Genomic DNA, 20918 nt, shown 5'->3' with positions numbered 1-20918 from the left:
TATGTTTGAAGACTGGACCACTATTGATTGGTATCGATTTTTTTGTTTATGGGAAAAGTTGCCAACTTCTATGAAAAGGGTGGCAGAGCTAGTAGGAGTTGAAGAAGGGTTCTTGGCTCGCTGTGTGAAAGGCAAAGTTGAGGCCAGAACTGAGCGACAGCACCGGCAAATGGCCATCCACAAAAGGTAAACATCTAGGAGCCTGGACTCAGTGTACCTAACACAGTGTCTGGCTAACAGAAGGTGTCCAGTTTGTTGTGATAAATTTTACTGTCAACAAAATAAGAATTTTGCTGACTATAGTAAAATTTTCAGTTTCTTGTGTTTACTGAATTTACAAATATTTTAGTTTCTTCTTACACCTTATAGTTTAGCAACCGTTACGTATGAAGATCTTTTAGAATGTCAGATTTGCCTTTCCTAAGGAAGATATGAATCAGAACTGTCAAATTACTGTGGATTCACTTGGAATTATGCTTTGTAGCACCCTTTGAAGTAATTCATTACCAATAGGAAGAGATAACTAAAAGATTCAATGGGAAACTTTTAGTCTTTTAGCTTCTTCGAAATATAATAAAGTTATTTTTTATATAATCTACAACACATTCAAGTGTAATTTTTATAAGGATTTATATACTTGAATTACTTGTGTCGTTGGTACCTTTCAAATCAAAACCAGATGTTATAATCAGATTCATTTTATTGAAATGTGATTAGATGATATATCCATGCATCATCTTCTTTTAATTTTCTATGTCATTGCATTTCTTGAACCAAGACTTATTCCAAATTAGTTAGCAGTATTGAAACATGAAAGAGTTTGTATACTGACATTAGTTCCTTGCTTTATTACTGCTACATGTCAACACTTACTTTGTAAACAGTGATTTCTGTCTTTGTCCACTAGCCTATTTCCTATTAGGAATCTTCCGGGAGTGTATAAACCCTCTGATGTCTTTTTGGTTCTTAGTTGTTTTGCAACACGCATTGTGCTTTTGTAGTAGACATAAGTGATCTCTTACCATACTTTTGGTGATTTATTTTTAGGTTTTTCACCAGTCTTGTGCTATTAGACTTAATAAGTGAAATTCCTTTAAAGGAAATAAATCAGAAATATGGATGCAATCGTGGACAAATTCAATCTTTGCAACAGTCAGCTGCTGTTTATGCAGGTCAGTTAAAGGGTTTTACATTGATTCAAGATTGTGGAGTGAGGTTGCTAAGATTACTTTTCTTCAAATTCCATTTTATTATAAGCCTCTCTCTTATTGGTATAATTTTGTGTAGTCCCTGTCATCATCATGAGATCTAAAACTATGGTTCCTCTGGGCTCAGTATCCTGCTAACTAGCCCAGTGGCCTAATTCCCCCTCTGTTCATTAGGAAACTGCTGACTATTGTTCTGCTTTCTGGTTGGTTGGTTTGTTTTTATTTCCTTCCTTCCTTCCTTCCTTCCTTCCTTCCTTCCTTCCTTCCTTCCTTCCTTCCTTCCTTCCTTCCTCCCTCCCTCCCTCCCTCCCTTCCTTCCTTCCTTCCTTCCTTCCCTCCCTCCCTCCCTCCTTCCCTCCCTCCCTCCCTCTCAATGGTCTCCCTTTTCTCAAAGTACGGATCAACACATATTGTTGAGAAGGAGAATGTCAGACGGAATGCAATTTCTGGACTCCTGTCTGTTCTAAATATTATCTCTTTTCTTTTTGTTTCTTTCCATATTTTTTATTGGTGCATTATGGTTGTACTTAACGGTAGAATTTGTTGTTAAATATTCATACATGCACACAATATAGTAATATAATTTGATAAATATCATTCCCTAGCATTTCCCTTTTTCTTCTGCAATATTTTCTCTTCTCTTAGGAAGCACTGGTATGTCAATATATGAAACCCATGTTCTATAAGCTAGGCGAACAAGGAATTCTGGGTCTGATTTTTATCAAGGGGCCTTCAAGCCCTTAGGAAAGAAAAACTGGGCTACTAGAAGATGTGTATATTTCTATGAGTAGGAGTTTCCATTGTGATCAAAGGTGTGTGTATATAAAGGAATGCTGAGGGGAAGATGGGGGCAGAGAGTGGTAAGGAAGAATGAACTCTCCAACTCACTGGCATCAAAGACCTAAGACTGCTTTTTGGATTAACGTTCTCGTAGGGAAGTGACTCAATGACATGGCACCTGGCTGCTCTGACCTCTTTATTTTCAATAGGGTATAGCTGTTTAACTGGCAGCCTTTCTTTGAAGAGAGTAATAGAGAATTTTACTCTTTGTAGTTCTCTCAGCATTTGAATATTTAAATCAACTTTCTTCCTCTAGGTGGAAAGAGACCCTCACCTGTTTTTTTAGAGTTCTTTCTTCCTTAAGAAACTGAGGAAGAAGCTGGTCATAATGGTGCATGCCTGTAATATCAGCTGTTTGGAAGACTGAGGCAGGAGGATTACAAGTTTGAGGCCAGCCTTAGCAACTTAAAGACTGGCTCAACAAAAGGGCTGAGGATGTAGTGCAGTGGGCTCTAGTCCCAGTACTGCCAAGAGAGAAGAGAGAAAAGTAAGGCAGAGAGGAATGGATTAGTGTGAGGACTTTTTGTTTCTTTTGTGTTTATGTGCTCTGCCTCAGTTTTCAAATGTTAAATTTAGGTTTAAGAATTAATGAGAGACATTTATTGTGTTTAGCACATTTATTATCCATTTTGCTAGGTCCTGTTCTCCATTAACTTATCCCTTGGGCCTTGTTAAATCTTACAATTCTGCAAGAAACAGCATAAACAATATGAAAGAAGTATATGTAAAGAAATAGAGAATTTGTGTATAAGGGATTTTTTATTATGGTGTTTTTATTAGTGCATTATCAATTCAACACTTATTCTATCATCTAGGGATGATAACAGTATTTTCCAACCGTCTGGGCTGGCACAACATGGAACTACTACTTTCCCAGTTTCAGAAACGTCTCACATTCGGCATTCAGAGGGAGCTGTGTGACCTGGTTCGAGTATCCTTACTCAATGCGCAGCGGGCCAGATTCCTCTATGCTGCTGGCTTCCTTACTGTGGCAGATCTTGCTAGAGCAGATGTTGCTGAGGTGGAGGTGGCTCTGAAAAATGCTGTGCCTTTCAAAAGGTGAGAAAGCCCCTTTACTTATAGGGTTGTGAAATGACAAGGTTATGAAATGTCATGTCATTTTTTAACAGATAATGAAATTAAATAATGATAATGTATTAAAGTATTTTCCTCTGAATCTCATGACATACTTGGTATAAATGGAAGAAAATGTGGCTACTTTTTCCTCCTTGAAGGTTACTTTTCATTTTGTGTATTTTACAAATAAATTTTAAAAATAATATATTTTAACCTTTTCTTAATAACTTTGTCAAATTAGCTAGGTCCTTTGTCATTCTTCTAATAGTAATTAGTTTATTGTATATTAGTGGTATATTTTAGAGCTATTAATATGTGTAGACTTTCAATGTGTCATGCATTGCTGCTCTGCTCTGTGATTTGTGACTTTGTTTTTCTGTCATTTTCCTGAGTGTCAGGCTACCAGCTGATTAACTGGTATTTCTCATTGCTGTTATTTTCAGCAGTCTTCTGCAGTTCTGTCTCTAGGACACAAACACTGAAGATTAAAGGTCTCCAGTTTTTTTTGTCAGAGTTCACCCCAAGCTATTTGAGGATAAGGTCTCTGGTTTAGAATTAGATAGACTTCAGCTGGAAGTCTACCTAGAGTGTGATTTAAAACCAACTTCTAAAAGTGCTAATTACCTCTGGGTCTGATTTTCATAGAACCTTTGGAAATATGTACTGATGGTTCCTGAGGTAAAGAAAATCAGATATGGAAGAATCTTTACATGTAACAACATACCACAAATGATCCAAATCTTTTAGGGGAGGCATCTAAAGGCAGAACCCATTTTAAAAAGTTCACTGAAAAACAGTGTTATTTGCAAGCACATCGCTTCTATTTTATAGTAAGGTTGTTGCTGCAAAGGTTATGTCTCTTCTGAAAGGCTAGCACCTATATTGATCAAAAGTAGTGATACTATTTAGCAGGACAAACCAACCTTATGTACCTCATGTAATACCATGAAGACATAGCATTGCTTTTAAATTTTTTTAATAAATGAATTTACTTTTAAATTGACAAAGTTGTATATACTTATGTACAACATGAAGTTTTTAAATACATATATATTGTGGAGTGGCTAAACATACATTTTCTGTGGTGAGAACTCTTAAAATCTACTCTCAGTGATTTTTAAAGAATGCAATACAGTATTTTACAATACTCCTGGAATATTCTTACCCAAAATTTTGAAAATGAATTTAATCATAAAGAAACAAATTGGAGTGCATTCTCCAAAATAATTCACAAGTCCTTTTTTAAATATCAAGATCATGAAATACAAACTCAGGAGCTCTTTCTAATTAAAATGGACTAAAGAGATAGGGCAACTAAATGTACCACCTGATTCTAGATTGGGCTAGAAAAAGAACGTAAGTGAAACAATTGGTGAAATTCGAATGAAGTGTGTCTGATACATATAGTATTGTATTAATGTTTCTTTTCTGAGTAGAAATGGATGTATCTGGTGGTATGGTCCTCTTTTTCTTTTAATGCTTAGTGCATTAAAATCTATAAAACATACTGGTGTTCAAATCATCTCCAATATTTTTGTCATCACCAATAATTTGCAATGAATTTACCTTGTGCATATATATTTTTCACATCATTGGAAATTCTTCATCAGAATAGATAATTAGTCGTGGAAGTCCAAAAGGTAAGCATGCAGGTAGCTTTATTAGATATTCAGAATTGCTCTGCAAAAAGGTCAGGACCAAGTTGCATTTTCCCCAGCAGTGTTCCGCTGGAATGCCAATTACCCAAAGCCTCACCAACCAAATTAACGTGTTGTTAGAGTTGTTAATTTCCACCAGTCTCCAGGTGAGAAATTGTATCTCAATGTGGTTATAATTTGGATATATCTGATTGTGAGTAATGGCAAATATCCTTTCATATGTTTCATGACCCTTTTACTACCTTTGCAAATTATCTGATTAGATCTTTCCATTTATTTCCACTGGATTTGAGTTTTTCCTTCTCCCTCTTAAAGAATTTTTTTTCAAAGTGATCAATATTTTTAGCCCTTTATTTGATATGTGCATTTGAAATGTTTTCCCACAATGTACCAATTATTTTTTACTTTTATTGTGTTTTTGACAGGCAAAACTTAAATATTTTATCAATTTATTTTTATCAGTCTTCCAATTTTTGTCTCTGAATTGAGCCATAGTTTGAAAGCCTTTTCCTTCATCTGTATGCTAAAATTCAAGAAAAAAATGAGTTTTTTTTTAAAGTTTCCATTTAGATTTTAGATGCATTTAGAATTTAATTTTGTGTATGGTCTAGATGTTTTGTGTGAAGTCTAGATATTTTTTATCTTTTTCCAACTTATTAAAAAGTTTATCTTTGTCCCAATGATTGGAAGTACTGCCTTCCTAACAACAAAATATTCATATGTACTTAGGTCTGTTTCTGAATTCCCTGTTCTTTTTGTCAATCCATGAGCTAGTATCATGTTCTTAATTGGAAAGACTTTGTATACACTATGTTTTAGTGTTTGATAGGGCAAGTTCCCCTTTAAAGTTTTTCAACATTTTTCTGGCAATTCTTATGTGTTTGTTGGCATGAGGTTTAGAATGCCTTGATGTTATTTTTATTGAGATCAATTAAAATTTTAGAATTATAAATTTTATTAATTTTTTGAGCATTATAATTATACATAGTGGTCAGGTTCATCTCAACAAATTTGTATTCACGAAATTTGATTTTGGTTCATGTCCACCTGCTTTTCCTTCCCTCTTCCCTTGCCCCATTCTCCTTTCTCTACTCTACTGGTCTTCCTTTCTTTTATTGATTTAGTTTTGATTGGTTCTTTCTGCTTATATATAAAGGTGAAATTCCTTGTGGTACATTTAGATATGTACATAACATTATTTTAAAAAATTCATTCCGCATTTCCTCCCCTTTGCCACACCTCCACTCTGCCTCTCAGTCTCCTTCTTCTAATCTTCCCCATATCTTTATGATATTCAATCCTTCCCTCTTCTTTTCTTTATTTTACTGTAGTTTCAACTTGTGAGAGAAAACCTTCAACCCTTGATTTTCTGAGACCGACTTATTTACTTAGCATGATATTCTCCATTTTTATCCATTTACCAGCAAAGGCCATGATTTCACTTTGTTTTACTTTGTTCTGTTGTGCCCAGCGGCTCAGGACCCCACAAAGACCACCAGAGACCACGATCGATGCAAGCAACAGAGTCATTTATTAGCAAGCTCGAGCCTGGTCCTCCGTGCACTCGGTAACCAGTGATGCTAAGAGGCCCCGAGCCCTTGTTTAGCAGGCTTTTTATAATGAAAGGCAAACAGTTTTACAGTGATCTTTTTAATTGGTTAACATATAAAATTGTATACAATGTTATTTTAAGTTCTGGGTCACCCTGACCTCCGAGAGGAGGGTTATCTTTAAGTTTGCTTTTGTGCCAGCAAAGTTTGCTTTTGGGTCAGCCACCTAGTCTTTACAGATAAGATAAGAGACAAAAATTCTTTGCAGCTTTTATGAGGGGTTGAGGGCAATTTGCGAAGAGCCTTGTATTTACACAGGTGCGGGCTCTTTCTATCTTTACAGTTCCGTTGTGTATATATGCCACAATTTCTTAATTGATTCATCTGTTGACAGGCATCTGGGTTGATTCCATAATTTAGCTCTTGTGAATTGTGTTGCTGTAAACATTAGAGGTGGCCGTATCAAATAGGATGATGGTTTTAGTTGTTTAAGATAAATACCAAGGAGTGGGATAGCTGAGTCCTATGGTGTTTCCATTCCTAGTTTTTTGAGGAATCTCCATACTCCTTTTCAGACTGCTTGTACTAGGCAGCAGTTCCATCAGGAATGTACAAGTGGAACGTTTTCCCCAACATCCTTGAGGGCATTTATTCTTGGCTTGTGGTCTTGAGAGCTGCCATTCTAACTGAAGTGAGATGAAATCTTAGTGTAATTGTGATTTACATTTCTCTGGTAGCTAGACATGTTGAACATTTTTTCATATATTTGTTGTGCATTTGTGTTTCTTTTTTTGAGAAATATCTGCTTAGTTCTTTTCCCATTTATTGATTTGGTTATTTAGGTTTTTTTGGTGTTAAGTTTTATGAGTTCTTTATATATTCTGGTTATTAATCCCCTGTCAGAGAAGTAGCAGGCAAAGGTTTTCTCCCATTTTGTAGGCTCTCTCTTCATGCTCTTAATCATTTATTTTGCTGTGAAGAAGCTTTATAATTTGATGGATTCCCACTTACTGATTCTTGGTTTTATTTCTTGAGTTTTAGAGAGGTATTATTAAGGAAGTAAGCACCAGCACCAACATGATAAAATGTTGACTTACATTTTCTTCTAGCAGTTGAAATATTTCTGGTCTAATTGGTAAGTCTTTGATCCACTTTGATTTGACTTTTGTGCAGGGCAGGTGAGAGGGATCTAATTTTATTCTTCTCTGTATGGACATCCAGTTTTTCCAGCACCATTCATTAAAAAGATCTTATCTCCAACATATATTTTTGGCACCTTTGTCAAATTTCAGATGACTATAAGTATTTGTCTTTGTCCCTATGACTTGTATTCCCTTGGTATTCATGCCTTTTTTGATACCAATCCAATACATTGCTGTTTTTGTTACTTATGCTCTATAGTATAATTTGAGATCAGATATTATGATTCCTCTAGCATTGCTCCTTTTGCTTAGGATTCCTTTGGCTATTATGGGTCTCTAATGCTTCTTCGTGAATTTTAGGATAGTTTTTTTTTTCTTATCATATGAAAAATGTTTTTAGTATTTTGATGGGCATTGCTCTGAATCTGTATATTGCTTTTGGTAATATAACTGTTTATAATGGTTAATTTTTCTATCAAGCACATAGGAGGGCTTTTCATCTTTTAATGTCTTCTTCAATTTTTTTCTTTGGGGTTCTCTAATTTTCATGGTAGAGATCTTTCACATCCTTGATCAGATTTATTTTCAAGTACGTTTTAGGGTGTTATGAATGGGACAGGTTTTTGATTTCCTTCTCAACAGAATCACTGTTGGAGTATAGGAAAGCTGTTGACTTACAAATTAATCAGTTATCCTGGTACTTTGCTATATATGTTTATCAGTTCTAATATCCCAGTAGAGTTTTTTTTTTTTTTAAGTCTTCTAGGTATAGGATCAAAGATCAGCAAACAGTTAATTTGAGTTTTTTCTATTCATATCCCTTTAATTTCCTTCTCTTGCCTCATTGCTCTGGCTACAGTTTCAAGAACAATGTTGACTAGAAGTGGTAGCAGTGGATATTCTTGTATTTTTCCTTATTTTAGAGGAGATGATTTCAGTTATTCTCTGTTTAGTATGATGTTGACTTTGGGTTTTTCATTGATAGCCTTTATAGTTTTGAGGTAAATTTTTTCCATCCCTAGTTTCTCCAGGTTGTTATTGTAAATGGGTGCTGTATTATATCAAAGGCCATTTCTACATTTATTTAGATGATCATATGATTCTTGACCTTAATTCTATTAATGTGATGAATTACATGTATTGTTTTACATATGTTGAACCAACCTTGTATCCCTAACATGAAACCCATTTGATTGTGTTGTACTATTAATGTGTTTTTGAAAGTATTTATTAAGTGTTTATGTATATTTGTTCAGTGGGGATATTGGTCTGAAATTTACTTTTCTTGATGTATCTTTGCCTGGTTTTGGTCCTTGGTTATACTCACTTCATGGAATGTATTTGAGAGTGTTCCCTCCCTTTTAATTTTATGGAATAATTTGAGAATGAGTGGTGGTAGCCCTTTCTAATGGTCTGGTAGAACTTAACTAAAAATCCATCTGATCATGGACACTTTTTTGTTGGAAGGGTTTAATTACTGTTTCAATTTCATAACGATATGGTTTGTCTGGGTTTTATTTATCTTCCTGGTTCAATTTTCTCAGGTCATATATATCTAAAATCTTGTCAATGTCTTCTAGATTTTCCATGTTGGAGTATAAATTCTCAAAATAATCTCTAATGATCTTCTGAATTTCAAAAGTATCTGTGGTGATAGCTCCTTTTTCATCTCTAATTTTGTTAGTTTGGGTCTTTTCTCTCTTTCTTTTTGATTAATTTGGCTAAGAGTTTGTCAATCTTATTTACTTTTTTGAGGAACCAAGTCTTTGTTGCACTGACCCTGAGTATCTTTTCAAATTTTCAATTTCATTAATTGTGACCCTGATCTTTATAATTTCCTGTCTCATATGGTTTTCAGAATTGGTTCTTCCTTTCTAATGTTTTGAGGTGAATCATAAGTTTATTTTGTTGGAATGTATTTTTTTTTTTTTTTTTTTTTTTACTGTAGGCACTCAGTGCTATAAGTTTTCCTCTTAGAATTGCTTTCATACTGTCTCAGAGCTTTTGATATGTTGAATCTCTGTTTATATTTGTTTTTATCTTGATTTCATGTCTCATTTCTGCTTGGATCCATTCTTCATTTAAAAGGGTAATGGTCAGTCTGCATATGTTTATGTGGGTTCTATTAATTTTTTCTGTTGATTTCTAGTCTCCTTCCATTATGATCTAATTGGATACACCAGATTATATATGTTTTTTAGTATTTGATAAGACTTTCATTTTGACATAGAATATGGTCTATCTTGGAAAAGGTTTCATGAGATACTGAGAAGGTAAATTCAGTTGTTTTGCAATGAGTTATTCTGTATTTGTCTATGAGATCCAGTTGATTTATAGTATTATTTAGGTTTGGTCCATACTTATTGATTCCATGCTTTGATGACCTATTAGTGATAAGAGTGAGTTAAAATCACCCAGTATTATCATATTGGTGTCTACTGGGGATTTAATATGAAGGATTATTTTTAAATGTAATCAGGTGCACTGACATTTGGGGCACATATGTTTGCTGTCATTATATCTTCTTGTTGGAGTAGTCCCTTTAGAAAGATGTAGTGTTCTTCTTTGTCTCTTTGAATTAATTTTTGCTTGAAACCTGCTTTGTGAGATTAATAGAATAGCTTTTTTATCTTTTTTTGAGATAACACTTACATGGAGTATAAATGTCTTTGCTAAGAATATGAGTCTGTTGCAAATAGCATACAATGGGATCTTGTTTTCAAATCCATTCTGCTATTTATATCTTTTAATTGGGGTGTTGAGGCCACTTACATTCAGTGTTATTATGGATATGTTTGTGGTTGCCTGCTAGTTTTGTTTGTTTACTACATTAAATTGTCTTAATTTTCATTTAATTGGATGCTGATTTCGTGATCCTCATCAATTTGGAAGCTTTGAGTTTTATATTTGGGTACCTCTGTGTGTAGTTTAGCATTGAGTATATTTTGTTGTACAGGCTTGGTGGCTATGAATTCTTTAATTTATCCTTGTTATGGGAAATATTTATTTCCTGATCAATATTGAAAGAGAGCTTTGCTGATTTAGGAGTCTTGGCTGGCCATTGTTTTCTTATAGAGTTGGGAATATCTCAGTCCAAGCCCTCTTTGATTTTGTGTTTGAATTGAGAAGTAAGAAGTGAGCCTTATTGGCTTGTCTTTAAATGTGACTTGACATTTTTTTTCTGGCAGCTTTGAGTATTCTTACATTATTTTCAGTGATAAGCATTTTGAATTATGATATGTCTTGGAGAGTTTTTTCCTAATCTTTTCTGTTTTAGGATCCTATGTACCTCCTGTATGTGAATGTGTATATCATTTTAGATATGGGGAAACTTGTTATACCTCATTAAATATGTTCTTAATGCCTTTAGTCTATATCTCCATATTCTTTTCTGTAATACTGATTCTCTGGTTTGTTCTCTTGATGCTGTCCCAGAGATTCTATATATTCTGATTGTGGTCTTTTTCTTTTTTTTTTTTGCTTTTATTACACAGTGAGTATCCAAGTTCATATGCTCTCTCTTCAAGGCCTAAAATGTCTCTTGAAGTCCTGAAGTTCTTTATTGACAAGCCAAGGAAATCATATGATCATATGAATATATGGATTGATGAAGAAAACTCATATGACAAAATTCAACACCTTTTGATAAACACTCAGAGAAATAGCATTAAAGGGTGTATGGATTAAATTATTTCCTCCATCAGATATGTTTAGCTTCTGACTCTGCAGCTAGGAATAAGGCCTATTTCCTACTCTCCCAGATATGGCATTATGATGATGTACTTGTCAAAACTGGGGTGAGAGGGGATGGGGAGAGTCCATGGTTCTGTGTGGTTTGCATTATTATAGGGAGAGCAGGGCAAGCTTTGATTCAGTGTGACTTTTGTCATTATGTGATTACCTTCTCTCCTATTTAGTGTATGTTTATAGTGAAATATTGAAATTCCCCTACCTATCATTTGGGTATGTTCTATAGATATTTCTTTGTGGTTCCCATTGGGAATTGCATTTAACGTGAGAAGAGTATACCGCTCTGATGTGATTGTGTACCAGGATTGTACAGAATGCAGCTGCCTTACCTCTCTAACCCCACCCCTTCAGTTAATGATGTCACAAATTGGGTTTTCTGCTATGTGGTTCTCCTCTATCTTGTAGAAAACAAAGATAGCACTTACTTTTAATATTTTTATGAATTTTCTTTACCAGAGATCTTTCTGTCCATATCAAGATCTGAGTTCCTGTTTAATGTTCGTTCAGTCTGAAGGACTCCACTGATACAGGGCACATCTAGTGGAAAGCACATCTAGTGGGCTCTTGTTTATCAGGTGGTGTGGTTTGGAAAGTGTGTGTCTCTCCAAAATTCCTGTTGACATTGCAGCTTCAGTGTAACAGTATTGAGAGGTGGGTGTTCAGCAGGTGGTTAGGTCATGAGGCTCCAATCCTGTGGATGGAATGCTCCAGGACCTGGAGCCAGCTCAACTTTCATCCCAGCACACATGCAAAAGTACCTTTGTCAAGCTAGGCTCAACGGCATATGGCTGTGTTTTAATTAGCTTTTTCATTGCTGTGGCCAAGACATGGGACAAGAAGAACTTAAGGGAGGAAAATTTTATCTGGAGAACACAGTTTCTAACTCAGTCCATAGTTGACACTATTGCTCTGAGATCAAGGTGAGGCGACCATTCATAGGTGCAGGGCCCAGGGTTGGAAAGCTGCTCACCTCAGGGCAACAAGGGAGAGACATAGAAAAGCAGAGAAAGAGGCAGAGGGACAAAGTACCCTTCAAAGGGATGACTCCAGTAACCCACCTCCTCCAGGAATGCCCCACTTGCCTATAGTTATCAGACAATCATCACATTCAACCTAAGATGGACTGAGTAAGTTAAAGTTCTCCCAATCCAATCATTTTATTTCTGAATAGTCTTGTATTAACACAAGGGCTTTTGGGAGGACACCAGGTATTCAAATTATAACAGGATTTAATCTTCTCTACTCTGGAAACTGAGACAAGAGGATCAATGTTTAAGCTCAGCCTGAGTAACTTAGTGAGACCCTGTCTCAAAATAAAAAGGACTGGGGATGGTACCTCAGTGGTAGAGTAATAGGCTTACATGCCTGAGACCTATGTTCAATTATAAGGGGTCAAAAGGAAAAAAAAAAAAAGAAAGAAAAAGAAAAAAAATAAAAGAAAGAGTTTAAGGGAATGAGTTCAACTCTTTTGCACCTTTTATCATGGAGAATACAGCAACAAGGTGCTTTGACCTTGGACTTGCCAGTCTCCAGGATTGTGGCAAGTTGATTTCTGTTGTTAAGAAATTAGCTAGCTCTTCCGGTCTGAACCACTCTGGGAGCAGTGAGTGGCTTTCAGTGCAGACATGGCCAAATCCAAGAACCACATCACACACAACCAATCCCAAAAATGGCACAGAAATGGCATCAAGGAACCCTGATTACAAAGATATGAATCTCTTAAGGGGGTGGACCCCAAGTTCCTGAGAAATATGCATTTTGCCAAGAAGCACGAGAAGGTCCTGAAAAAGATGCAAACAACACCAAGACCATGAGTGCACATGCTGAGGCTGCCAAGGCCCTGGTAAAGCCTAAGGAGGTTAAGCCCAAGATGCCAAAGGGTGCCAGCCGCAAGCTTGATTGCCTTGCCTTCCTTGCCCATCCCAAGCACAGGAAGTGTGTTCCAGCCCACATGGCCAGGGAGCACAGGCTCTGCTGGCCAAAGGCCAAAGCCCAAGCCAAGACCCAGGCTGCAACTCAAGCTCCAGTATCAGCATCGGCCCTGCTCCTGCTCCCAAGGGGGCCCAGGTCCCTGCAAATGTTCTCTGTGAATATGAGGACAGAAGGACTGGTGTGATCCCTGAGCCCCTCTGTCTGTGGGGACTGGTGTTCTCCTATGCTGTTTGTATAAATAAATCCGGGGGGGGGGGAGAAAAGAAAGAAAGAAAGAAAGAAAGAGAGAGAGAGAGAGAGAGAGAGAGAGAGAGAGAGAGAGAGAGAGAAAGAAAGAAAGAAAGAAAGAAAGAAAGAAAGAAAGAAAGAAAGAAAGAAAGAAAGAAAGAAAGAAAAATTAGCTAGTCTAAGGTATTTTCTGACAGTTACATGAAGAAACTGAGGCATCTGGAAACATCTCTAATTTTTCCCTTGTGTGAGAAGGACACTTTTTTTAGTTTTCTGAATTTTTGGCTTATATATTTTATCATTTATCATTTTGAATATATTAATGTACAGTTCTTTGCATTCCAGATTTTTTAGTGAGAACACTTACAAGGCCCTTATGGGAACTGATGATGAACCCTCCTTTCCTCTCAACTGAGTAGGAGTTAATACAAAGCTCAAGATGTCACTACCATCCCTTTGACACTAGTCATCCTGTTTGGAAGAAATAGGAACTGCATAGTTTTGAGTGTAGGTATGAAAACCAAAAGTTATTGAAGATTTTCAGGATCAAAATGAAAAGACCACTGAAGTATCCTACAAGTTTTGATCTCTAAACATGTAAATATCAGTCTCCATAACTCACTGAAACAGAAAGCTTCCAGGGTTCTTTCTTTTTCTTTTTTTTTTTGCAATTTTTAAAAATTTATTTTAATTAAAAATCATAAATTTACATAGGGCAATGTTGTTTGATTCATTCTGTTATTTGTTTCCCTTCACCCCACCCCTCCCACCCTCTTCTCCCTCTATACAGTACTTCCTTCCTCCATTCTTACCATCCTCCTTATCCCTAACCCTAAACCTAACCCTAACCCTAACACTAACCCCTCCAACCCCCCCTTATATGTCTTCATCCGCTTATCAGCGAGATCATTCGTCCTTTAGTTTTTGGAGATTGGCTTATGTCACTTAGCATGATATTCTCCAATTTCATCCATTTGCCTACAAATGCCATGATTTTATCATTCTTCATGGCGGAGTAATATTCCATCGTATATATATGCCACAGTTTCTTTATCCATTCATCAATTGAAGGGCATCTAGGTTGGTTCCACAATCTGGCTATAGTGAATTGAGCAGCTATGAACATTGATGTGGCTGTATCTCTGTAGTATGCTAATTTTAAGTCCTTTGGGTATAGGCCAAGGAGTGGGATAGCTGGGTCAAATGGTGGTTCCATTCCAAGCTTTCTGAGGAATCTCCATACTGCTTTCCAGAGTGGCTGCACTAATTTGCAACCCCACCAGCAATGTGTGAGTGTACCTTTTCCCCACATCCTCGCCAACACCTGTTGTTGCTTGTGTTCTTGATAATCGCCATTCTAATTATGTTTTGTATTTCACTCGTGTCTGTTGTAATATTTCCTTGTTCATTCCGAATTTTAGTAATTTGAGTTTTCTCCCTCTTTCTCTTTGTTAGTGTGACTAAGGGTTTATCAATTTTGTTTATTTTTTCAAAGAACCAACTATTTATTTTGTTAATTTTTCCGATTGTTTCTTTTGTTTCAATTTCGTTGATTTCGGCTCTGATTTTAACTATTTCCTGTCTTCTACTACTTTTGGTGTTGGTCTCCTCTTTTTTTTCTAGGGCTTTGAGCTGTAGTGTTAAGTCGTTTATTTGTTGATTTCTACTTCTTTTGTTGAATGCACCCCATGAAATAAATCTTCCTCTAAGTACTGCTTTCATAGTGTCCCAGAGATTTTGATATGATGTGTCTTTGTTCTCGTTTACTTCTAAGAATTTTTTTATTTCCCTCCTGATGTCTTCTGTTATCCATTCATCATATAATAGTGTATTATTTAATCTCCAAGTATTGGAGAATTTTCTGTTTTTTATTCTGTCATTTATTTCTAATTTCAATCCATTATGATCTGATAGAGTACAAGGTAGTATCTCTATCTTCTTGTATTTGCTAACAGTAGCTTTGTGGCATAAAACATGGTCTATTTGAGAGAAGGATCCATGTGCTGCTGAGAAGAAGGTGTATTGGTTCTTTGTTGGATGGTATATTCTATACAAGTTAGTTAAGTCTAAATTGTTGATTGTGTTATTGAGATCTATGGTTTCTTTATTCAATTTTTGTTTGGACGATCTATCCAGCGGTGAGAGAGGTGTGTTAAAATCGCCTCGTATTATTGTGTTATGGTCTATTTGATTTCTGGAATTGAGAAGGATTTGTTTGACGTACATGGATGAGCCAATGTTCGGGGCATAGATGTTTATGATTGCTATGTCTTGCTGATTTATGCTTCCCTTAAGCAGTATGTAATGTTCTTCTTTATCCCTTCTGACTAGTTTTGGCTTGAAGTCCACATTATCTGAAATGAGGATGGATACTCCAGCTTTTTTGCTGTGTCCGTGTGCATGGTATGTTTTTTCCCATCCTTTCACCTTTAGGTATGGGTATCTCTTTCTATGAGATGAGTCTCTTGCAGGCAGCATATTGTTGGATTTTTCTTTTTAATCCATTCTGCCAGTCTATGTCTTTTGATTGATGAGTTCAGGCCATTAACATTCAGGGTTATTATTGTGATATGATTTGTATTCCCAATCATTTCACTCATTTTTGTTTTTTGACATGATTTGGTTTCCCCTTTATTTTGGTATTCCTTTAGGCTAGTTCCTCCTGTTGCTGATTTGTGTTGTTGTTTTCCATATCTTCCTCATGGAATATTTCGGTGAGAATGTTCTGCAATGCCAGCTTTCTTTTTGTAAATTTCTTTAGCTTTTGTTTATCACGGAAGGATCTTATTTCATCGTCAAATCTGAAAGTAAGTTTTGCTGGGTGTAAGATTCTTGGTTGACATCCATTTTCTTTCAGGGCTTGGTAAATGTTGTTCCAGGCCCTTCTAGCTTTTAGGGTCTGGATTGAAAAATCTGCTGATATTCTTATTGGTTTCCCCCAGAATGTAATCTGATTTTTTTCTCTCGCGGCCTTTAAAATTCTCTTTATTTTGAATGTTAGGTATTTTCATAATAATGTGCCTTTGTGTGGGTCTGTTGTAATTTTGTATATTTGGAGTCCTATAAGCCTCTTATACTTGGTTTTCCATTTCATTCTTCAGATTTGGGAAATTTTCTGATATTATTTCATTGAATAGATTGTTCATTCCTTTGGTTTGTTTCTCTAAGCCTTCCTCAATCCCAATAATTCTTAAATTTAGCCTTTTCATGATATCCCATAATTCTTGTAGATTCTGTTCATGATTTCTTACCATCTTCTGTGTTTGGTCCACTTTGTTTTCAAGATTAAATACTTTGTCTTCAATGTCTGAGGTTCTGTCTTGCAGGTGTTCTATCCTATTGGTTATGCTTTCTATGGAGTTTTTAACTTGGTTTATTGTTTCCTTCATTTCAAGGATTTCTGTTTGTTTTTTTTTTCAATATCTCTAACTCTTTATTGAAATGATCTCTTGCTTCGCGTATTTGCTCCTTTAACTGTTGATTGGTGCGATCATTTAATGCCTGCATTTGCTCTTTCATCTCCTCGTTTGCTTCCCTGATTGTTTTAATTATGTACATTCTGAACTCCCTTTCTGACATTTCTTCTGCTGTGTTGTCATTGGGTTTTATTGATATAGTATCTAGGTTTGTTTGGGATATTTTCTTCCCTTGTTTTCTCATATTGGTCAGATGTCAGTGGGACTTTGTGATATTGCAGAATTCTTCTATTGGCTTATATTGTCCCTGTAGATTTGCAGTGTATCACCTTCCTGCCTTCAGTAGCCTGAAGTCTTGGAGTAACTTGATAATGCAGGGCTTCCAAGGAAAGCTGCCCCTAGTGCTCTATTGGTTCCAGGACTTGGAGCTGGCTCTGTGTGGAAAGGCTCTCACTGAGGGGTCTGCTCCGAGAAGCTAGTCTGGAAAAACGCTTCCTGCCAGAGGGGACCTGGCTGCGGGCTGCTTGGGGAAGTCCCTGGCTGCCCTGTCCTGGTCCCTGAAGAAACCTACAGGGAGGAACTCGCTGCCCTGGTTTAGGGACTTGAAGCTTGGTTCTGTGCAAGCAGGCTCTCACTGGGGGGCCTGCTCCGAGATGCTGGAGAATCTGGCCCTGTGGGAGGAGCCCACTGCCGGAGTGCGCAGGGCTGCCTGGGGAGGATTCTAGCTGCTCTGCCCTACTCTAGTAAGCCACCTGATTTTGGGCCTGCCACCCGGGCAGTGCTTTACTGTTTGGGGAAACTCACCCCAAGGCTATATTTTAGTCTGAGTCTCTCAATGCCTCCCCTTCCTGAATCCTGGGTTCTGGAGCGACTGGAGATGCAGTCACCCTCTAGTCCGCCATCTTGGATCGCCCTGTCAAAAAAGCCTGCGGCCGGAGGGGCTGGGGGGCAGGTCCGCCTGGAGAGGTCTCTGGCTGCCTTGCCCTGGTCCCAGAGGCTGCTTGCAGGCCGCAGGTCACCGGTGGCTTGGGGACTTGTGGCTAGCTCTGTGTGGAAAGGCTCTCACTGGGCGGTGTGCTTCGAGAAGTTAGCCTGGAAAGGTGCTTCCCGCCGGAGGGGACTGGGTTGTGGGGTGCTTGGGGAAATTCCTGGCTGCCCTGTCCTGGTCCCTGAAGCAACCTGTGGGCAGGAACTCGATGCCCTGGTTCAGGGAATTGAAGCTTGGTTCTGTTGGTTCTTTCTTATTCTTACTATGAAAGTCGAAAAGATCCTGGAGGCCTCAAAGTGAAATGAACACTGGGGCTTATGCCCAGGTGTGACTGTGTCATTTCTTGCTCTAACCTCAAAAAGAGCCACTGTGATGGGGCTTAAACACCTGCTATAAGAGAGGGCGGCTGTGGCTGGGTTTTTGTCCATAAGTACAGGAACCTCCTAGTGGTTACCTGTCAGACTCCCAGATAGTTAGCGTGTTTGGTGGTTGGTGATTGTGGTGGTTTGCTCTTGGTTTTTTGTTTGTTTGTTTTGTCTTTTGCTTTTTGGTTATAGATTTTGGTCTTTTGTTGGGGTTCGTTATTTTATTTTATTTTTTTTTAGCAGGCATCCTTAGCTGGTGTTCTGGCTTAGGATGCACAGCCAGAGTAGACAGAATAGCGTAGTTCTGCAGGGGCCTACCTCCTGCTATGAGATAGCCCTGATGGACCATAATAAGGTCCTGAGGACATTGGGCAGGGGGGTTTCTGCCAGGCGGTACTATCCTGTTATCTCCTCACCAGGACAGAGGGGGTGGTGAAAGTTGTGCCAAAGACGGAGGGGAATGTGCCCGTCCTATCTGAACGAGATAGGTTGATGGCCCTGGAACACCAAAACAAAACATTATCCAGTTCTTCCAGGTCATCAAGACCATCCAGAATATCTACATGGTCATGGAGCAGGCAGGTGGTTGTTATATTCCAGCAGCCGATGGCCTGAAGGAAAAGAAGGCCCACAGAGTGTTCTGGTAGATTGTGCATGCCTGCGGCACTGCTATGACAAGGACATTGTGTGCCTTGACCTGAAGCCCGAGCATGTGGTGGTGGATGCCAGGGGCATCAACGTCAAACTCATCTTTGGCCCGAGTGCCAGGTTCACTCCTAAAGCTGAGCAGGTGTGGGGTACTCTCCTGTACCATGACCCTGAAATCATCCAGCTGCAAGAATATGATGGTCCCCTGGTGGAGGCCTGGAGCCTAGGTGTCACTCTCTATCTTATGCTCACAGGGAGACACCCATTTAAGGCAAGCACTGACATGCAGTGCAGAAGCTGATCAGGCAGGCAAGCTGTGACATTCTCTTGCACCTCCCTGAGGATGCACAGAGCCTTATCCAGCAAATGCTGACAGTCGACCCCATGCAGAGGCCGACCCTAGAACAGGTAATGGGGCACCCGTGACTGAGCCAGGGCGAGGACTCTTCACCCAGTCATTCCAGCAAGCCATTCCCCAAGCACCCTGACCCCGCTATCATGACCTTCATGTTTGACATGGCTTATGACCCCTACAATGCCTGGGTATCCCTGAAAATTAGGAAATTTGATGAGACTGGCCACTTACCTCATCCTCTGGCACCAGAGAACCTAGGGTGCCAGCCGCATGCTCCATGTGAAGCCTGTGCAAAGTCGGGTGGTTAGGTCTTGTCCAGGCCCCAGGGATCCTTCCATTATCCACACCAACATGTGTGCCAGTAATCCTGTCCTTCCCTTGGCCTGTGAGCAGCAGCAGCCTCAGGAGGTCAAGCAGTTGGTGCAAAAGGGCGATGCAAGTGTCAGTGTTCCTGCCATTCCTCTCTGCTTTTTCCATGTGGACACACCCCTGCCCAGCCTGGCCTCCCAGCCTGACCCTGTGCCCACAGGCCTGATGATCCTCAGGAGGTGGGTTGCAGAAGGTCGCAGCTCATCCTCCCAGAGTACCTCCTCAGGAAAGTCCCTTGACAGCAGCAGGGGCTGGAAGCGGGTCACTAGGAGGATCGCCACCTGCATTCAACAACTGTGCTGCTGCCTGCTGGACTTCCGCGGGCCCTCCTTCAGAAGGAGAGTGGCTCCAATGGAAGGAGGTCACAGATACCCTCAGTTCCTAAACAGTGTCTCCAGTGAACATGCACACATGAGACAGGCAGACCAATGGATGGCCAGAAGACCCCAAGCTCTGAGCATCCCAACGTCATAGAGCAGGCATCAATCAGGAGTGGACTCAAACAGCTTCATCAATGAGGTGTGCCAACTAGCTTGGGCTTCACCTTGTAGATTCCAGCCAAGAGTGAGTCTGGATCTACCAGGACTCTCCTCTGTCCTGACCTGCAACAGATATCAGAGACTCTTTTCCCTGGGACACTTCCCCCCTCCCCTACTCTTTTCTCCTCTCTGCCCTTCATCTTGTGCTTCTGGGAGAGCAGAGAGAGTTCTTAATAAATTTCTGTTTTTCACAAATTGCATAAAAAAATTGATACTCCCAAGATAGAAAAGATAGAATAGAAAACAAATAAGCAAACAAACAAAAAGAAAACAAAGAAGAAGACCTCAGGCAAAGGCAAGAACCCAGCAGCCATCTCATCCAAGACCTGGACTATTGTGCCCCCTTCCCCAGTTCAGTGTAGATACTTGAGCGCCTTAAACCAGTGCAGATGGGGACTCAATGCCGGGGACTTGCTCCCTTTGACCTAGTGTTGATGGAGATTCTCCCTTTGAGTCTCTGTAGACTTGGTTCTGGGTGAGCTCATTGCTTTGGCCAGAAAGAATCCCTTTCCCAGTCTTCAGGTCCCTCCCTGAGGATTGTGGAGAGGGTGGCAGCTGTTGGCAAGGACACATCTAGAAAGGTCTTGGAAACATCAAAGTGTTGTATGATATTATCTCCGTAACTTTACGTGTAGGGAAGTGAGAGGTGGGCCAAAGGTCAAGGTTGGTCTGCCTGCAGCTGTGGCTGTGTGCTTCACCGCATGCGGTACAGCCTGCCCACTCCATATCTCCTTTTGGTTGCTGCTAATGTCAAGCAGAGAGAGCACATGGGATTTTGGCAGTGCAGATGTCAAAATGCCTTATGGATGCAAAGTATACCCATGTGAAATTGCTTTTACTTTTGGGTTCTATT

At 38.9% G+C, this 20918-nt stretch overlaps 1 protein-coding gene across 2 annotated transcripts in view; it reads left to right on the top strand.

Moving 5' to 3' along the window:
• The window catches only part of POLQ (DNA polymerase theta), a 156827-nt gene that overhangs the window by 73345 nt on the left and 62564 nt on the right, over positions 1–20918 (top strand). For both annotated transcript variants that reach the window (XM_079155257.1, XM_079155258.1), the window contains exons 13-15: positions 1–186; positions 1048–1172; positions 2864–3107. The exon at positions 1–186 is cut by the window's left edge and continues 8 nt beyond it. In XM_079155257.1, the coding sequence (XP_079011383.1) occupies positions 1–186; positions 1048–1172; positions 2864–3107 (555 nt within the window). The remainder of the gene's footprint in view (positions 187–1047; positions 1173–2863; positions 3108–20918) is intronic.

Source organism: Sciurus vulgaris (assembly GCF_902686455.1).
Source record: "Sciurus vulgaris genome assembly, chromosome: 10".
Classification (NCBI taxonomy): Eukaryota; Metazoa; Chordata; class Mammalia; order Rodentia; family Sciuridae; genus Sciurus; species Sciurus vulgaris.
Note: the sequence above shows the minus strand (reverse complement) of the source record. Positions and strands in the feature narration are given on the sequence as shown.